The following is a 16,834-nucleotide window of genomic DNA, read 5'->3' on the forward strand; positions in this document are numbered from 1 at the left end:
AGAATGTATAGCATATAAAAATGTCTGGATACAATTTGCACATTTCTGCATAGCTAAACGCCGCTTTCCCATTGGTCAGGAGCTACCGGTTCAGCTTTCCGTGATAATCGCAGAGATGACATCGTTCGAATTAAGATTGTCTATCTTGGAATTAAATAGCCATCATGTTCAGAGCAACAGGAAATATAACAAAATCATTCAACAGGGCCTCATTTAGGCGGATAAGCACTGCTAGTAGATCACCTTCGATTCGCTATGGATTGATCTGCAGCGCCGGTTTGGCGTTCACGGTGGCAGTGACGACGTCGAAGCTGTCGCTGGAAAGCCAGCAAGTCCCAGAAGAGGCGCTCTCTGAAGCCAATCCAGCGAAAGCGCGCTATGTGGCATTTGACGAGGTGCAGAAGCACACGACCCCCGAATCTTGTTGGGTTATCATTGAGGGGCAAGTTTATGAGTGAGTTTCTTCTTTTATGACTGTTTATTTGCTAACATTGGCACTCCACAGCGTGACTGATTTCCTAGAGGCACATCCAGGAGGTGCGAAAGTAATCCTCAGGAACTCTGGTAAGGACGCTACAACGCTTTATGCGCCAATACATCCAAAGGGCACAATTGAAAATAACCTCCCACCGGAATGCCACTTGGGCGCTGTCGATCCTACCACTCTGCCGGACATACAGGAGGAGGAGAGCGACGAGCAGCGCAGGGTACGCACAGCAAGAGAAAACATACCACCGCTAGGTGCGATGGTATCTCTCGAGGATTTCGAGAAGCTGGCGACCGATATCCTTCCAAACACCGCCTATGCATACTACTCGAGTGCTGGTGACGACGAAGACACCTTGCGGGAAAACATCAATGCGTGGAAGAAATACTGGTTCAGACCACGGGTTCTTAACGACATCACCAAGATCGACCTCAGCACCACAATCATGGGTATCAAGAGCGCGCTGCCAATTTTCATAAGCCCCGCGGCGATGGCTAGACTTGGACATCCACTCGGTGAAATAAACCTCACAAAAGGTGCTGCCCAGACTGGAATCATCCAGGGCATATCGAGCAACGCGAGCTGCACATTAGAGGAGATGTGCGAAGCGAGGGATGCTGGCCAACCACTTATTTTCCAACTCTATCTTAATTGGGATAGAAAGAAGAGTGAGGAGATTGTACGCAAGGTTGAAGAGCTCAAAATAAACGGAATTATGTTTACAGTGGATGCACCAGTTCCTGGTAAGCGCGAGAGGGATCTGCGCGCGAAGGGAGACTTTGATGATGATGAGGGGGGCACAAAGGGTGTCGCACAGGCTATTAGTGGATATCAAGCCGCCGATCTGTCCTGGAAAGATGTCGATTGGTTGAAGTCGATAACTGATCTGCCACTGATCATCAAAGGTGTGCAGTCAGTAGAGGATGCCAAGCTCGCGGCTGAGTCTGGTGTGAAGGGTATTGTGTTGTCCAACCATGGTGGCAGGCAGCTGAATTTCGCACCTGCATCGATCGACGTTTTGAGAGAAATACGCGAAGAGGCACCGGAAGTGTTCGAAAAGCTAGAAGTCTACGTGGATGGAGGTGTAAGACGCGGTACTGATGTCCTGAAGGCGCTTTGTTTGGGTGCTACGGCTGTAGGATTAGGTAGGCCATTCTTGTATGCCCAAAGCGCGTATGGAGAGCAAGGAGTAGTGAGAGCAGTACAGAGTAAGTTATTCAATACTTTTATGATATGTTTCCTTTAACGAATATTAGTTTTAGAAGAAGAATTGGCTACCGGATTAAGATTGTTAGGCGTGACGGATGTCAGCCAATTAAACCCATCAATGCTTAGATACATAGATCAGAGAATAAAAACATAGAATTTGTACTTCAGAATTTAATTCGATATTTCGTTATCATCTGAGACTAAGCGAGCATTGGTCGCCTTCTTCTAAGACTATCAAAACAAATGCCGCGTGAATTGATAAATATTTCTGTGAGTCTATTTGCTATCGTAATCCTAGCTAACGATATCAGGCTGGTCAAGCAGGTCCGTAGCTATCCATTATCCCGTAGATTTGCGCTAACGTAATGGGCGTGCAGGTAACCAAGTTAGCAAAAATTTCTGGGAAACACTCTTGATTGAACATGGCCTCACAAATGATGGCTACGTCAAACCAGATACGTCCGATATGCAGCTCGAGAGACTGAATGTATACTTCAACGAGATAAACTATCAAGACAAGGCTCGTTACGTTCCTAGGAGCATCAATGTCGATTTAGAACCAAACACTATGGAGGTATGTATAGCACGTCCAACTGCGCCCCTCTGAGACGCCATAGGTACTCAGACAATCAAAGATTGGATCATTGTTCTCACCATCAAGCTTCATAAATGGACAATCGGGCGCTGGTAATAACTTCGGTAAAGGTTACTACACTGAGGGTGCTGAATTGGTCGATACGATTCTCGATAGTGCCCGTCGTGAAGCCGAGCAAGTCGATTCTTTACAAGGTTTCCAGCTTAACCACTCTCTCGGTGGTGGTACAGGTTCTGGTTTAGGTACACTCCTTATGAGCAAGCTTCGCGAAGAATTCCCAGATCGTATGATGGCAACTTTCTCTATCATTCCATCACCAAAGGTGGGAAGCATTACAATGTTCTATGGCATAATTGACGCGTTACTAGGTTTCTGACACGGTTGTTGAACCATACAACGCGGTATTAGCTACGAACCAGCTTATCGAGAACTCTGACTTGACTTTCATGCTTGACAATGAAGCATTGTACAGAATCTGCCAAAACACATTGAAATCAGAGTCACCAAATTATGACAGTCTTAACTCTCTAATTTCTAGAGCCATGGCCGGTGTCTCAACTTCATTGAGATTCCCATCACAGTTAAACTCCGACTTAAGAAAGTTGGCAGTAAACATGATACCATTCCCAAGATTACACTTCTTGTGTACCTCTGTTGCACCACTCACAAGCTTACAAAATAGATCATACCAATCTACGAACGTACAGGACTTGACAGCTAGCTTATTTAATAACGCAAACAAGCTCGCTCAATTGCCTAAATATGGTAGATATATGACTGCAGCTGCGCTCTACCAAGGTCCAATGGGAATGCGCGATATTGAAGACTCGATTATGGGATATCAAAGCAAGAACAGTGATGAGTTTGTTGAGTGGATTCCACACAATGTGAGTATTGGCTGATTAACTTAGCCACGTTATTGACGCTCTATAGGTTCTCACATCTCACACGTCTGTCTCACCAATTGATTCAAAGACTGGAGGTACATTTATCGCTAACACTACGGCTGTCCAAGAGCTCTTTAACAGAAACGCTAGCATGTTCAGTGCTATGTTAAAGAGAAGAGCCTACTTGCACTGGTACACGGGTGAAGGTGGGTAATCAGATGTCAACTTCTGCAATATACTAAATAACTACAGGAATGGATGAAATGGAATTCACAGAAGCTGAATCCAACTTGATGGACTTGATCGCAGAATACCAACAATACGAAAACGCTGGCGCTGATGAAGAAGAATACGGAGAGGAGGAATATTATGAAGAGGAAGCCGTTGAAATGTAGAAAATGATCATTTTTTTTGTAATTAAAGCCTTTTTATTTTCACCCTTCTTTATATTTTACGCGTGCATACGAAAGCGATCTCTCGTAGATACACCCAACGCTGAAAATGGACGTGAGTGGATAAACAGCGAGAGATGAAAATCTCTAACGGCTTCGTTTACCAGGCAATTCTTGATTTCAGTCAAGATCTCGACGTTGGATTACTAGATCGTATAGTTGCTGCATTCTTTGCCGGTGCTGGGCAGGAAGTGAGTAGATTGAGAGATGAACGCCCGCATACTAAGATAGTGTAGCAACAAATGGCACAGCGCGTTTTGACGCAATTCCAAGTTAGTTTATCCTGCTTTTACCGCCTTAGAAATCTCACCCCTATCGCCATTTTAGGAACACCCAGATTCGTGGCAAAGAGTACCAGCTATTCTCGAAATGAGTCCGAATCCACAGACTAAAGTGTGTTTTCATAGCTCTCCTCGACTTCTCCGCTGACGTAGTAACAGTACATTGGCTTACAAATCTTGGAGAAACTCATACAAACGAAATGGAAAGTATTGCCAGTCGACCAACAACAAGGTATCCGCAACTTTATTGTCAACGCCGTCATCAAAACATCTGAGGACGAGGCTGTTATGCGCAGGGAGAAGACCTATCTCAACAAATTGAACCTGATTTTAGTACAGGTGGGTTTAATACCCTATTATACTCTTATCTAACCATCCTTAGATCCTCAAACAAGCTTGGCCTAGGGATTGGCCGTCATTCATACCTGAAATCGTTACCTCCTCAAAAACCAACCTTAGTCTCTGCGAGAACAACATGATTATCCTTAAGCTTCTTTCTGAAGAGATCTTCGATTATTCCGCTGAGCAAATGACCCAGGCTAAGACAAAGGCTCTCAAAAATTCAATGTGTGGAGAGTTCTCCGAAATCTTCCAACTCTGCTCGGAAGTTCTCGAGAAGGCAGTCAAGCCATCACTTATTAAGGCAACACTCGATACTCTCTTGAAGTTCCTCAACTGGATCCCGTTGGGCTACATCTTTGAGACTAACATCATTGATATGCTTATCTCTAGAGTGCGTTTTGAACTCAAATAGTGTAACACGCTAACTAGATATAGTTCCTTGAGGTCCCAGAATTCAGAAATGTTACTCTTAAATGTCTTGCGGAAATCAGCTCTCTCAAGGTAACTCCAGAATATGACGCAAAGTTCGTCTTACTTTTTAACATGGTAATGACAATTGTCAACAAAATGATTCCACCATCAACAGATATTGCAGGCGCGTATGAGTCTTCTAATGATTCCGACCAAGAGCTTATCCTCAACTTGGCCCTTTTCCTCACCAACTTCCTTGGATCTCATCTCTCTTTGGTCGAAACTCCAGAGAACAAAGACGTACTCCTGAATGCTCACCTCTATCTCGTTAAAATATCCCAAGTTCCAGAACGTGAAATTTTCAAAATTTGTCTAGAGTACTGGTCAGTTTTGGTCGCTGAACTTTACGATGAAGTGCAGCACACCCCAATGGCTGAAATGAACCCACTTCTTGGTCTAAACATGAACGTCGCAGGTGCATCCGGTGGTCAAAACCTTCGCAAGAACATCTACAATGAGGTTCTTTCCAACTTGCGTTTAGTTATGATTGAAAGGATGGTCAAACCAGAAGAAGTCCTCATTGTTGAGAATGACGAAGGTGAAATCGTCAGAGAATTCCTCAAAGAATCTGATACCATTGTCCTTTACAAGGATATGAGGGGTGTACTCGTTTACTTGACTCACTTGGATGTCTACGATACCGAAACAATTATGACTGAAAAGCTTGCCAAGCAGGTCGATGGCTCCGAATGGTCTTGGTCTAATTTGAACACTCTTTGTTGGGCAATTGGTAGTATTTCAGGTGCCATGAACGAAGACACAGAGAAGAGATTCCTTGTTACTGTTATCAAGGATCTCCTCGGATTGTGTGAAATCAAACGTGGCAAAGACAACAAAGCGGTCGTTGCATCAGATATCATGTACATCGTCGGTCAATATCCACGTTTCCTCAAGGCGCACTGGAAATTCTTGAAGACGGTCGTCAACAAATTATTCGAATTCATGCACGAGACCCACGAAGGTGTCCAAGATATGGCTTGTGATACGTTCATTAAGATTGCTCAAAAATGTAGAAGACACTTCGTTATGCAACAATCAGCCGAGCAAGAACCATTCATTGACGAAATTCTCCGCAATTTGCATCGTATTACTATCGATTTGGCACCACAACAGGTTCATACATTCTACGAAGCTGTCGGTTCGATGATTGCAGTACAACCAAACAAACCAGTACAGGAGAACCTTATTGCGAAACTCATGGACTTGCCAAACAATGCTTGGGATACTCTTATGCAGCAAGCTGCCAGCAACGTTGACGTACTTTCCGTACCTGAAAACATCAAAATCCTTTCAAACGTCTTGAAGACTAACGTTTCTGCGTGCTCCTCCATCGGTAGCTTCTACCTCCCACAAATTGGTAGAATTTACATGGATATGCTTGGTCTTTATAAGGCTGTCAGTGGTGTAATCAGTGAAACTGTTGCTGCTGAAGGTAACATCGCAACAAGGACACCAAAGGTTAGAGGTTTGAGAACCATCAAAAAGGAAGTACTTAGATTAGTTGAAACCTACATCAAAAAGGCAGAAGATTTAGAGACTGTCAATGCCAACTTCATTCCACCACTATTTGAGGCTATTTTGTTAGATTACAATCGCAACGTTCCTTCAGCAAGAGATGCTGAAGTTCTCAATGTCACCGCCACAATCGTCAACAAGCTTGGACCATTGCTCACAGAACAAATTCCACCAATCCTTGACGCCATCTTTGAGTGCACTCTCAGTATGATTAACCAGGACTTTGCGGAATTCCCGGAGCATCGCGTTGGCTTTTTCAAATTATTGCGGGCAATCAACTACCACTGTTTCCCAGGTGAGTTGATTTCTTTGCACGTCGTACTTACTAACAGTTATAGCTCTTTTGCAACTCCCACCATCACAGTTCAAGCTCACAATGGACTCCGTTGTCTGGGCCATAAAACACACTATGCGTGATATTGCCGACACTGGTCTTAATTTGGCTCTCGAGGTTATTGACAACATAGTAAAAACAGACACATCAGTCGCTAACGCCTTCTTCCAAACTTACTACTTGAGTTTATTGCAAGATTCATTCTACGTTCTCACCGACTCAGATCACAAGAGTGGTTTCAAATTGCAGTCAGTTTTGTTGGCGAGGTTATACGCATTAGTTAGCAAAGTCGGTATCTCAGCACCACTTTATGATCCAGCCCAGGTTGATCCTTCCACAAGTAATGTCATCTTTGTTAGAGACTACACCGCCAACCTCCTTGCGAACGCTTTCCCACATTTACAACCTGTACAGATCCAATCATTCGTAACCGGATTATTCGAATTGCATGAAGATCCTGCAAGATTCAAATTACATTTGAGAGACTTCTTGATTCAATTGAAGGAGTTACAAGGTGATCATGCAGGTGCACCAGCAATCGAGCAGGCGAACGCACCGGGTGCTGCTGCTATAGAATTCGAGCAACAAGAGGAGGAAAGAAAGCAACGTGAAGCTGCAAGAAATGCCGTACCTGGTATGATCAAACCTGCTCTGCTTGAAGACGAGGAACTCTAAAATAAACAACTATTTAACCACGATTCTATCATTCTTTTCCGATATCTATAAGTATTATATTTTGCATACATAAATCTTAATCATGAAAATCTAAGCGAAGTGAATTGCATGTTGATATACTTCCAAACGTGATGATCTTGATATCTCTATATTCTCATCTTCGCACATTCCTCAGAAGCTTGAATATCTAACGACCTTACTCATTAATGATTTGAGTCTTAGTTTCATCCAGCTTAATGGTGTTTCAATAGTATATCCTCCTCTTGCATTTTCTCATCACCGCAATCACTTAAATATCCTATTTTCTCAACCACAATCACGTCTATCTCATTCCTGCTGAGTTCCATTCCGTTGTCTTACAATTCTGGTCACCAACTGCGTGACAACATAACTAACCTGTTAGAAGCATGCCTTGGTTTGATCGTTACATAAAACAGCTATGTAGTCTGAGGCGCTGAAATGCTTGCTGGGAAATTTCCGGTATGTAATTTGAGTGTTTTCATACTACTCACTAATGGCTTTTCTCTGTCACACTGGATAATCTTTGCTCGCATGACCTTAGAGCTCCTATTAATTGTTCTAGTTGCCATTTGGACACTGATGGCGCCACAAGTAATCTCCTATGTACGCTATCGAGCTGCTGTATTCACCCACAGCAGAGCATGTAATAATAATAATGCATGCTTCCTAACCATCCTTTTATCGTCTTATACTAATATGTTTGCATTCGATGTAGAATAATGTCAGGCGATGATCTGTCGTGCGGATATCCCTTTAAACATGCATGCGAGGTCAGGGCAGTATCATGGGTGGAATGATCGCCGGCCGTGCTCAGCTCCATGTGAAGACCCGACCGACCTGACAGGCTATTTCTCGTGCGTGACGTCATCTGAAAATTTTCTGAGCTCGAGCTTGGCAAGTAGAGTTGACATATGTATGAGTACAGTCTCATCCAAGGAATCCAATGGTTCAATGGTTTGAAATGAAAATTTTCACCAGCTATGCTGAGGTCCCAGGTTCGATCCCTGGTAGGTGCAACAGCACCTGTAGCACAGTGGTAGTTGCGCAGCACTTGTACGATTCCTTTTTGCTGCTTGATACAGTTATCTTACTGTCTGTCGTTTTGGCGGTACTTTTTATGCTGAAATCCGCTGACATGTTTATAACCACCTAGCAATGCCTGTGGACTTGGAACACATATTTTATTGGCGGCATGCTGGCGATTGTCTCACTATAAACTCAGTCGCTGATATTGTTATGCGGAAATAAGGCATACTGTACATGTAAGCGTCAGTCCTGTTGTTGTCATTACATATATGCCCGCTCTGGATGATCTTGTCATAAATGGCCTGATCTTGGTATGTAGCGATATCAGCTTATGTTTGCACTTGAAGTTGCACACTCAACATCTAAGTGCGAAATGGAGTTTGATTTCCAGAGTGCTTTTCATCCTGCCACACCGCCGTATACTGACTCTAGCGGGGCCGAATTCGACGAAGCTATATCGTCACTCCTTGAACAATCACCTCAAGAACAACATGTGGATATAAGTGACACGAATGAGTTGCAGAATTGGCTACAGAGCCAACCTATTTTTAATGCCTACGAAGATCCCTTCCAGTCCCTGCAAGCTGGCTTACTGAACACTGATAGCGTTGGTGTCGACCCACGAGGAGGGTTGATGCTGCCAGATTTACAAGCCATGGAGAACGTTCAACCTCAGGAAGCTAGTAAACCTGTTAATCAACCAAAGGCGACGAAACGGAAAGCTGGAGATAGCAGCAATATCACTAAAAAGCAAAAATCAGAAGCGCAGAAACGTGAGTTAGGGTATCTTCACATTCCTCATTGACAATGCATTAGAGAGATTTCCTAAGCCGCCCCAGCCTGTACCTCCTGCTCCTAGCCATGGTGGACCGAAGAACCCGTCACATAATGCAGTAGAAAGACGCTATAGGAACAATATCAATACGCGTATGCTCTCTTTACGTTGTACAGTACCAGCTTTAGTTGCACAACCACCACCTCAGACGTCATCCAGACGTAAACCGCCGCCATTATACGTGGAGGGTGTAGCAGTACCCAACAAGATCAACAAGCAGACGGTGCTTATCGGTGCAACTGATTACATTCGTCGCTTGAGGGGTAGAGAGCAACGTTTGATGCGTGAGGTTGAATTATTACGGGCTACCTTGCCCCCAGCGGAGAAGATATCATGGGAAAAAGAATGGGGTGCAGTAGATGATAGAGATTTATATGATACAATTGAAGATTTCGTCCCACCAGACAACACTTTTGTCGACTTGGTTGATGAGCCAATATCATCGACGTCGGACGAGCAACAATCGCAGCAGTCACCATCTAGCGATGGTAGCAGCGCACCTAGATATCTCCTCGGTATGTTTTTATCATTTGGTTTACTTCAAAAGCCCTATCAGAAGCAACAACATCTATTCAGAAGGCGATTCGAGGAAGGCACAATTTTGTCAAGCAGTCTCCCTTCAAATGCTACGGATGAGCAATTTCAGTGGAGACAGCATATTATACCGGACCTCTACCACCCGCATGTCCATGATATCATTCAGACGATTCTCATCTGTTTGACGTTGGCTGTTTTGCTCTATCCGCTTCTTCCAAGCGTTAAAAGTAATCCTTTAGTGAAGGGCGTGGAAATAGGTTGGATGTCTCTTCAACGTCTTTTTAGTTTCAAGAGAGGTGAAACAACTGATGTCACGATCAAGCATGCTCAAAGGCAAATATATAGCTCCAAAGGTGAGTGCTACATAATCTATTCGCTATAAATGACTAATATTGAAGCAGATTACTCGAAGATAGATAAGTTACACACGTACATGACACTTGCTTCATCGCGTCAAATCAAGGAATCTCCATTAGCATTGGCAACAGCAGCGTTGCACAGCAGCTCTAACAAGCATTGGAAAGCTGCACAAGCTATGAAAACTCTTGAGAATGAGCCGAGATATGTTCAGTTAGCACTAGAAAGGGATCTCAATGATGCACTTCAGCTATGTAAAATGGGAGATAACACTAGTGAATTGAATGTGTTACAGAAAATCTCCACGAATGTTTCCATACTAGCACTCGAAGAGCTTTGGAGTTTGATATTCACTCAAATCGTTGAAGAAAAGGCATCTGCTAGTGATGTACAACTAATCAACAAAGCTATCACTCAATTAATGATATCTTCAAAGGATCTCCCATTTGTTAGCACAATGTCAACATTATCTGCAGCCATGTGGGCTCTCTTCCAAGGCAAGACGAGTATTGCTTTCCATTTAGCATCAAATGTTAGCAGGGAAGCCAGCTCGTTAAAATGTCTACGGGTGTTCAGCATGCTTACTAATACTTCTATCAATCTCGAAGACGATGATGAAGATGTTACCGACAAGCAATTCGCAAGATGTGATGACTTAGCCACGGTCACTATGCTGTACTTTTCTTTGAAGATCTCTTTGCAAGGCGTCAAGGAAGGAGATGAAAATAAGGAACAAGCGAGATCATTGTATGGATTAACGCTCAGGTTGCGCTCCTTGCTTGGATCACTCGATAAAGAAGACAGCAAACTCCTTGATAATGATACTTTTGATGCTGCCGTTGATTGTCTCCAAGTTACTGGCTACAAACTGATGGGTTTTGAATCCTGAAATTCTTTATTTTGCACTTATTTTGGTTTTGTATTATCGTTTCAATGTGGAATGTATTCCAGCGTAATATCGTTAACAGCGTAAATATACAAGTCTTCCAGTATCCTCATGAATAACTCTATTAGTATCATCCTGATGTAGTGTATAATCGAGTATCATCACCCTTTAATCACATTAATTTGAGTCGTCACTATCGGCAGAGCTACCAGTGCCATTACTAAAATATAACACACCCTTTCTTGGGTATAGGCGATATCAACAAAATCACCTTGCATGGTGTCTTCTTGCGTTCATCTAAAATAGCGATACAAATGGTCGCTGTAATTTGAGTAATTGGATAGTGACTTGGTCAAGAACGTCGCCGATGTATAGGAGACCTGATTCTTCACCAATTGACTTTTCAACTTTCTGATGATGTCCAAACATGAGAGGATATCAGCGTTACACGAGCCAGCTTTTTATTCCCAACCATCAGATACTGATTAAGGTTATTATGCAAAAGAATGGGTATCAACATGTCCGATAGCAACATAGTAGAAGATAGATCAATAATAAATGACTCGCAGTATACACAGCAGGAGGAGTGTCAGAATACAGATACAGGGCTGAACATACAGCATCATTTAGTGACTAAGGATAGAAGGAACAAGGAGTTACACCAAGAACCAAGAGGAACACCGAGGCGCAGTAGAGGACAAGAGGACGACAAGGAACATGAGGACAGTAGAGACTATATAAAGAAACATATCTTGTAAAAAGAAACAATCATCTTAAATGATCATTCTATAACGTACTTATACTTTCACAACCTATAATAAAGCGTGTCTGATATTTACGTACCAACACATCCATAGCGATAGTCTAGCGGTCTGTCAGAATACAGATACAGGGCTGAACATACAGCATCATTTAGTGACTAAGGATAGAAGGAACAAGGAGTTACACCAAGAACCAAGAGGAACACCGAGGCGCAGTAGAGGACAAGAGGACAACAAGGAACATGAGGACAGTAGAGACTATATAAAGAAACATATCTTGTAAAATAAACTATCATCTTAAATGATCATTCTATAACGTACTTATACTTTCACAACCTATAATAAAGCGTGTCTGATATTTACGTTCCAACACATCGACTTAGTACATTCGATTTCATGGTCATTCATGATCTACTCTATCACAATGATTGGTGACAATGTCTTCGATAACATCTTTGGCTGCTACTATTATTGCCTTGATTTCCATTTAATGCCTTAGTGAAAATATCGGCCAATTGATCGTGGGTGCGGATTCCTTTTACTTCTATCTCTTTTCGTTCGTGTCTTTCCTTACCTGCATGATATTGTACTCTTATGTGTTTGAGGCCAGTGATGGATCCGGGATTGAGGATATTTGTTAAGGCGGCGGTGTTGTCAGTCTTGACTGGTATTGGTGATTCTAGGTTTCTTCCGAGATGTTCCATAACGTTTCTGAGCCAAATAGCTATATCGGAGCCGTGTTTGATTGCCATATATTCAGCCTCACCTGTACTTGTTGCCACGCATTTCTGTCTTTTGCTGGTCCATGCTATTGCTCCTCCTGAGTATGTAAATACACAGCCGCTAGTTGATCTTGCTGTGTCCCAGCATCCGGCATAGTCTGCGTCTACATGACCTTTGATGTCCTTTTGTAGTATTACACCTTTACAGTATCCGTTTAGTGGTTTCATTTGTTTCTTGAACTCTATCTTAGTGTCTATGGTGTTCTTGAGGTAACCGTATATTTGTCTTACTGCATTCCAGTGTTTGATGCCAGGGTTTTGGGTGTATCTTCCACACATGCTAGTTGCGAAGGCTATATCTGGTCTTGAGGCTTGTGCTATCCAATTAAGTTTTCCTATTGCTTGTGCGTATGGCTTAGTTTTCATTTCATCAATATGATCTTCGATATTTGGGGAGTCCTCGTTTGAAAGTGTGAGGTTAGTACTCATTGGAATACTCTTTCTTTTTATGCTTTGTAGGTTAAGGTCCTCTATTGCTTTGGCAATATATCCTGATTGATCTATTGTGGCAGTGCCTTTTTCTTGGTCATAATCTACCTTCATACCCAATATGTGGTTGATGTTTCCCAAGTCTTTCATTTCAAATTCGACTTTCAGCTTAGACTTGATTTTGTTGGCCGTGGTAGTGGTTCTTGTGAGTATGATTAGGTCATCTACGTACACACTTATGATTGCGTCCAACTGTTCTGAGTGGTATAGGCATGGTTCAGAGTATGATGATTTGAATCCCATTTGTTCTAGGACTTTGTTTAGTAGTTCATACCAGATACGACCGCTTTGGCGGAGACCATAAAGGGCTTTGTTCAATTTGCAGATTTTCTTGTCCTTTTCGTTTTCATACATTCCAGGTGGTAGTTTCATGTATATTGGTTGATCTATGTCGCCATATAGGTATGCTCCTGTAACGTCCATTTGGTGGATTTGTAGGTTTTCTTCAACAGCTATGGCGATGAGTAGTCTTATTATTCTAAGACTAGTGACGGGGGCATAGGTTTCTTCGTAATCAATTCCTGGTTTTTGGCTAAATCCTTGGGCGACTAGACGTGCTTTCCATTTTATGGGTTCATTCATGGCATTAGTTTTTATATTGTAGACCCATCTTGATCCTACGATATTATTGTTTTTCGGCACGTCTTTTGGATCTATGAGTGTCCATGTATTGTTGCGGTCATGAGTGGCCATCTCCTCCTCCATACCTTGTCGCCATTTGATGGCATCTGGATGTGTCATAGCTTGTTTGAAGGTATTTGGGATGCCGGTGGTGACCTGTTGTCTGGCCAAGGCATACGCATGTCGTAACTTTTTATTGGGTTCAGCTTTGGCTGCTAGTGTATGATCGACGTGTAGTAGTTTGTTGATGGTCTTGTGAAGGAGTGAGTCCGGGTCTGGATAACTCATTTTCTTGTCGTTGTCAAAGTGTAACCACTGTTCTTGTAAGCGCTCGTAGTGAATATCTTCCTTGGCGTCTTTGGTTTTATTGCGTCTGTCGTCTTCCTGTTGCTTGGCAATCCGGGCTGCATGACGTGCTTGTCCTGGTTGAATTGGGGTACCTTTGGCGATGGTTGGATGGACTTTCCGTTTGAAGCTGTGGTTGAATCCAAGATATTCGTTTGGGGATTCTTCTTGTTTGTCAAATCGGTCATAAATCGTTTTGGCAGGTATTGGTATTATTGATTTCGCTTTATCAGTGTCAGTGTTTCTTTCTGTATCCATTGGGATGAAAGTCTCCGTTGAGTTGTAGGCAGGTTCGGTTGCATTGATTTGATCGTTCTGGTGGGCTATCTTTTCTCTTGTGTCTGTTACGGATTCATGTATTGGTTCTATGAATGATGCTGTTTCATGTGTAGGTAATTCGATGTGGTGAGGTATGTTAGGTGGAGTCCGGTCGCGTTGACCCTCTTCGCTTTTCTTGACTTTATTATGTAGACTGGTGAAATTTTCATGGGATGATGACCTGTCATCTGCAATTTCACTGTGTGAGCTGGAGTGAGTTACGTTGGGTATCCCCCCTTCGCTCTCTTCGGTTTCGGCATGTGGGGGTTTTTCTTGTTCTTGTACACTAATGTCACCCTGTGAATTGGATGGGGTTTCATCGGAGGAGACTTGTTCTTGCATATCGATGTCATCCTGTGGACTGGGCAGAGCTTCATTGGAAGATTCATCCCGTTCATGTGTGTCAAGTTCGTTGTGTGGAGTTGGTGGAGCACTATACTGAGGCTCCTCCTGATCGTGTATATTGATGTCGTCCTGCGGAATGGATGGAATTTCGTTGGAAGACTCCTCCTGTCCGTGTATATCGATATCATCCTGTGAGGTGGATTGAGTTTCATTGGAAGACTCCTCCTCTTCGATTTCATTATCGGTAGGTTCATCCGGGTCGTCATGGCTGGAAGAGAGTGGGGATCGATATGTGAACGAGTGATTTGCGCTGTGGAGGGTGTCGATATTGTTTATCCCGGGGAATTCAGATTCATTGTAGTACACATTGCGAGATATCAAAACATTGTCGTTGAGTTGGATTATTGCCCCGTTTGAGCTTTTGTCGAAGCCAAGGAATATACCCGGGGATCTCATTGGAGATACCTTGTTAGTTTCTATTGATGGATGTTGTATATATGCTCGACATCCAAAAGGTTTTAGTCGATGAAGAGATGGTAAAGTGTCAAATAGTTCTTCAATCGGAGTAGTTGCTATACTGGAGTGTGGACTACTGTTTTTGATATGTGTGTAGTAGTTCATTGCATATATCCAGTATTCGTTTGGTAGCTTGGCGTCTGTCAATAGTGTGGCAATGCCTCTCTGGATAGTTTGATTGTAGCGTTCGGCAATGCCGTTGGATGATGCTGCATAGCCTGCAGTGTGTCCATTGATTATTCCATGTGTTTTGTAGTATTTGAGGAGACGATCTGACATATACTCTTTCGCTCTATCTGAATGTATTCTTTTAACTTTGTAACCTGTTTGGCGTTCTATTTCGGTGTGTAGGTTTGTAATAATGTCAAAAATGTTGTGCTTATGTTTGAGTGGAAATGTCCAGCTGTACCTTGTATATTCGTCTATAATAACGAGAGCATATTTTTCGTCTGTGTTGGTTGGGATGTTCATTAGGTCGGAGTGTAGTATGTCTAATGGTCCTTTGGCCTTGTTGAGTTTTCCATCAAAAGGTGGTTGGTTCGTCTTGTTCATCTTGCAGCTATCACAATTGATTTTCTGACTGCGCGGGAACGTTATATTGTAGAGTCGTTTTAAGGTATTGCGGGTAGCTTGTTCGTGTAGGTGTGCAATTCGTGAATGCCATTGGGATAATGATATTTGCTTCATACGCGTGACAGAAAAGATGTATTTTGGAAGGTTATTAAATTGATTTTCACTGATGGTGAAAAGTAATTTTCCATTTGTGTATGGTACATTGTGTGCAGTTTCCCTATTGTGACGGTGGTAGAATATTGCATTATGTGGTGGTTGGCAGTCTAAACCTAAGTTGTTTTTGATGAGTAGATTCTGCGGAATGAGTGTTGAAGAGAAGTGCGGATTATAATGTGCCTCTGTGTCTACCCAATTTATTGTACCGTTTTTGTATTCTAGGTTAACATTTATTGTTCCTACGGTTGTTGATTTTACTTTTCCCTTCGGTGTGTCGAAGTAACATGGTGTAGCGAGTTGTCTCACATTGGTGAGTAGATCTCGTCTGCAAGTGTATGTGATGTCTGACCCTTGATCGTATAATGCAACATCTGGAGTGAGGTGTCCTAGTGACTTTGCATATTTCATAGGTGAAAGGTGGATTCCAGTGTTTTCTAATTTGCCAGATTCACTGACCCTTTTATGTTTGTCTTTGAGCTGTGGATGTAGGTGTCCACACTCGTTATCTGAGTGGGTGCGCGGTAATCTATAGTTGTTTTTCAGACAATAGGAACAGAATTTGATATCAAGGCGACGTAGTAGATCTGTCGTTTGACTTTGATTCTTGGAGGTGTTTTGGTCATCATACTTATCCACGTGTTCTATCTGAGTGACTTGGTTGATTGATGCAGCTTTGGCTGGTGGATCAAGTTTGATTGTGTCATTGTAATCTTTAATGATTGCTTTTGTGAGTTCATCGTAGTTAAGATATTGGGATTTTTGGTAGAAATGGAGTTTTGATGATTTTAATTCAATAGGTATTGTTTGTAGTGCTCTATATTTCAAAGAATTTTCTCCAAAGATTGAGTCTAATTTCTGTAGTTTGGTGAACAGTTTCTTTAGGTTTGTATAGAATTTTTGTGCATTTTCTCCATATATTAATGTTCTACTGAGGAATTCTGTTTGCAGTTGTTCCAGGCTTTCTTCTGGTTCAAAGATTTTGCAGATACTTTTGTAGACGTCGTTGGCTATGCGTGTA

At 42.5% G+C, this 16,834-nt stretch overlaps 4 protein-coding genes and 1 pseudogene across 5 annotated transcripts; all 5 read left to right on the forward strand.

Annotated features, from left to right (window-relative positions):
• The first annotated feature begins 75 nt into the window (after positions 1-75).
• On the forward strand, positions 76-1,885 carry WALSEDRAFT_48773 (L-mandelate dehydrogenase). Its single transcript, XM_006960258.1, has 3 exons — positions 76-454; positions 506-1,695; positions 1,744-1,885. Exons 1-3 carry the CDS (start codon positions 165-167, stop codon positions 1,848-1,850), a joined length of 1,587 nt encoding a protein of 528 aa, XP_006960320.1. The 5' UTR covers positions 76-164; the 3' UTR covers positions 1,851-1,885.
• A 53-nt stretch (positions 1,886-1,938) lies between these two features.
• WALSEDRAFT_33917 (tubulin beta chain) lies at positions 1,939-3,616 on the forward strand (the record flags this gene model as incomplete). Its single annotated transcript, XM_006960259.1, has 7 exons — positions 1,939-1,966; positions 2,008-2,020; positions 2,074-2,270; positions 2,314-2,613; positions 2,660-3,178; positions 3,225-3,384; positions 3,431-3,616. Coding segments are annotated over 7 exons (1,360 nt in total), but the record flags the coding sequence as incomplete, so codon positions are not given.
• Positions 3,617-3,679: 63 nt separating this feature from the next.
• Positions 3,680-7,248, forward strand: WALSEDRAFT_66164 (hypothetical protein; the record flags this gene model as incomplete). The annotated part of the gene is made up of 8 exons (XM_006960260.1): positions 3,680-3,685; positions 3,738-3,821; positions 3,867-3,902; positions 3,958-4,023; positions 4,071-4,250; positions 4,294-4,644; positions 4,689-6,534; positions 6,578-7,248. 8 exons carry the CDS (start codon positions 3,680-3,682, stop codon positions 7,246-7,248), a joined length of 3,240 nt encoding a protein of 1,079 aa, XP_006960322.1.
• Positions 7,249-8,205: 957 nt separating this feature from the next.
• On the forward strand, positions 8,206-8,285 carry WALSEDRAFT_t84 (annotated as a pseudogene). Its single transcript has one exon. The product of its transcript is annotated as a tRNA-OTHER (tRNA).
• Positions 8,286-8,438: 153 nt separating this feature from the next.
• Positions 8,439-11,418, forward strand: WALSEDRAFT_61377 (hypothetical protein). Its single transcript, XM_006960261.1, has 3 exons — positions 8,439-9,068; positions 9,112-10,020; positions 10,069-11,418. The coding sequence occupies exons 1-3, from the start codon at positions 8,627-8,629 to the stop codon at positions 10,911-10,913; spliced, it is 2,196 nt and encodes a 731-aa protein (XP_006960323.1). The 5' UTR covers positions 8,439-8,626; the 3' UTR covers positions 10,914-11,418.
• The last annotated feature ends 5,416 nt before the right edge of the window (positions 11,419-16,834 follow it).

This window comes from Wallemia mellicola (assembly GCF_000263375.1).
Source record: "Wallemia mellicola CBS 633.66 unplaced genomic scaffold WALSEscaffold_25, whole genome shotgun sequence".
In the NCBI taxonomy this organism is placed as follows: Eukaryota; Fungi; Basidiomycota; class Wallemiomycetes; order Wallemiales; family Wallemiaceae; genus Wallemia; species Wallemia mellicola.

Coding starts and splice junctions, on each gene's coding strand:
- WALSEDRAFT_48773 (XM_006960258.1), top strand. CDS start 165: ATGTTCAGAGCAACAGGAAATATAACAAAATCATTCAACAGGGCCTCA. Junction 455..505: donor ATTGAGGGGCAAGTTTATGA/GTGAGTTTCTTC, acceptor GGCACTCCACAG/CGTGACTGATTTCCTAGAGG. Junction 1,696..1,743: donor AGTAGTGAGAGCAGTACAGA/GTAAGTTATTCA, acceptor AACGAATATTAG/TTTTAGAAGAAGAATTGGCT.
- WALSEDRAFT_61377 (XM_006960261.1), top strand. CDS start 8,627: ATGTTTGCACTTGAAGTTGCACACTCAACATCTAAGTGCGAAATGGAG. Junction 9,069..9,111: donor AAAATCAGAAGCGCAGAAAC/GTGAGTTAGGGT, acceptor ACAATGCATTAG/AGAGATTTCCTAAGCCGCCC. Junction 10,021..10,068: donor GCAAATATATAGCTCCAAAG/GTGAGTGCTACA, acceptor ATATTGAAGCAG/ATTACTCGAAGATAGATAAG.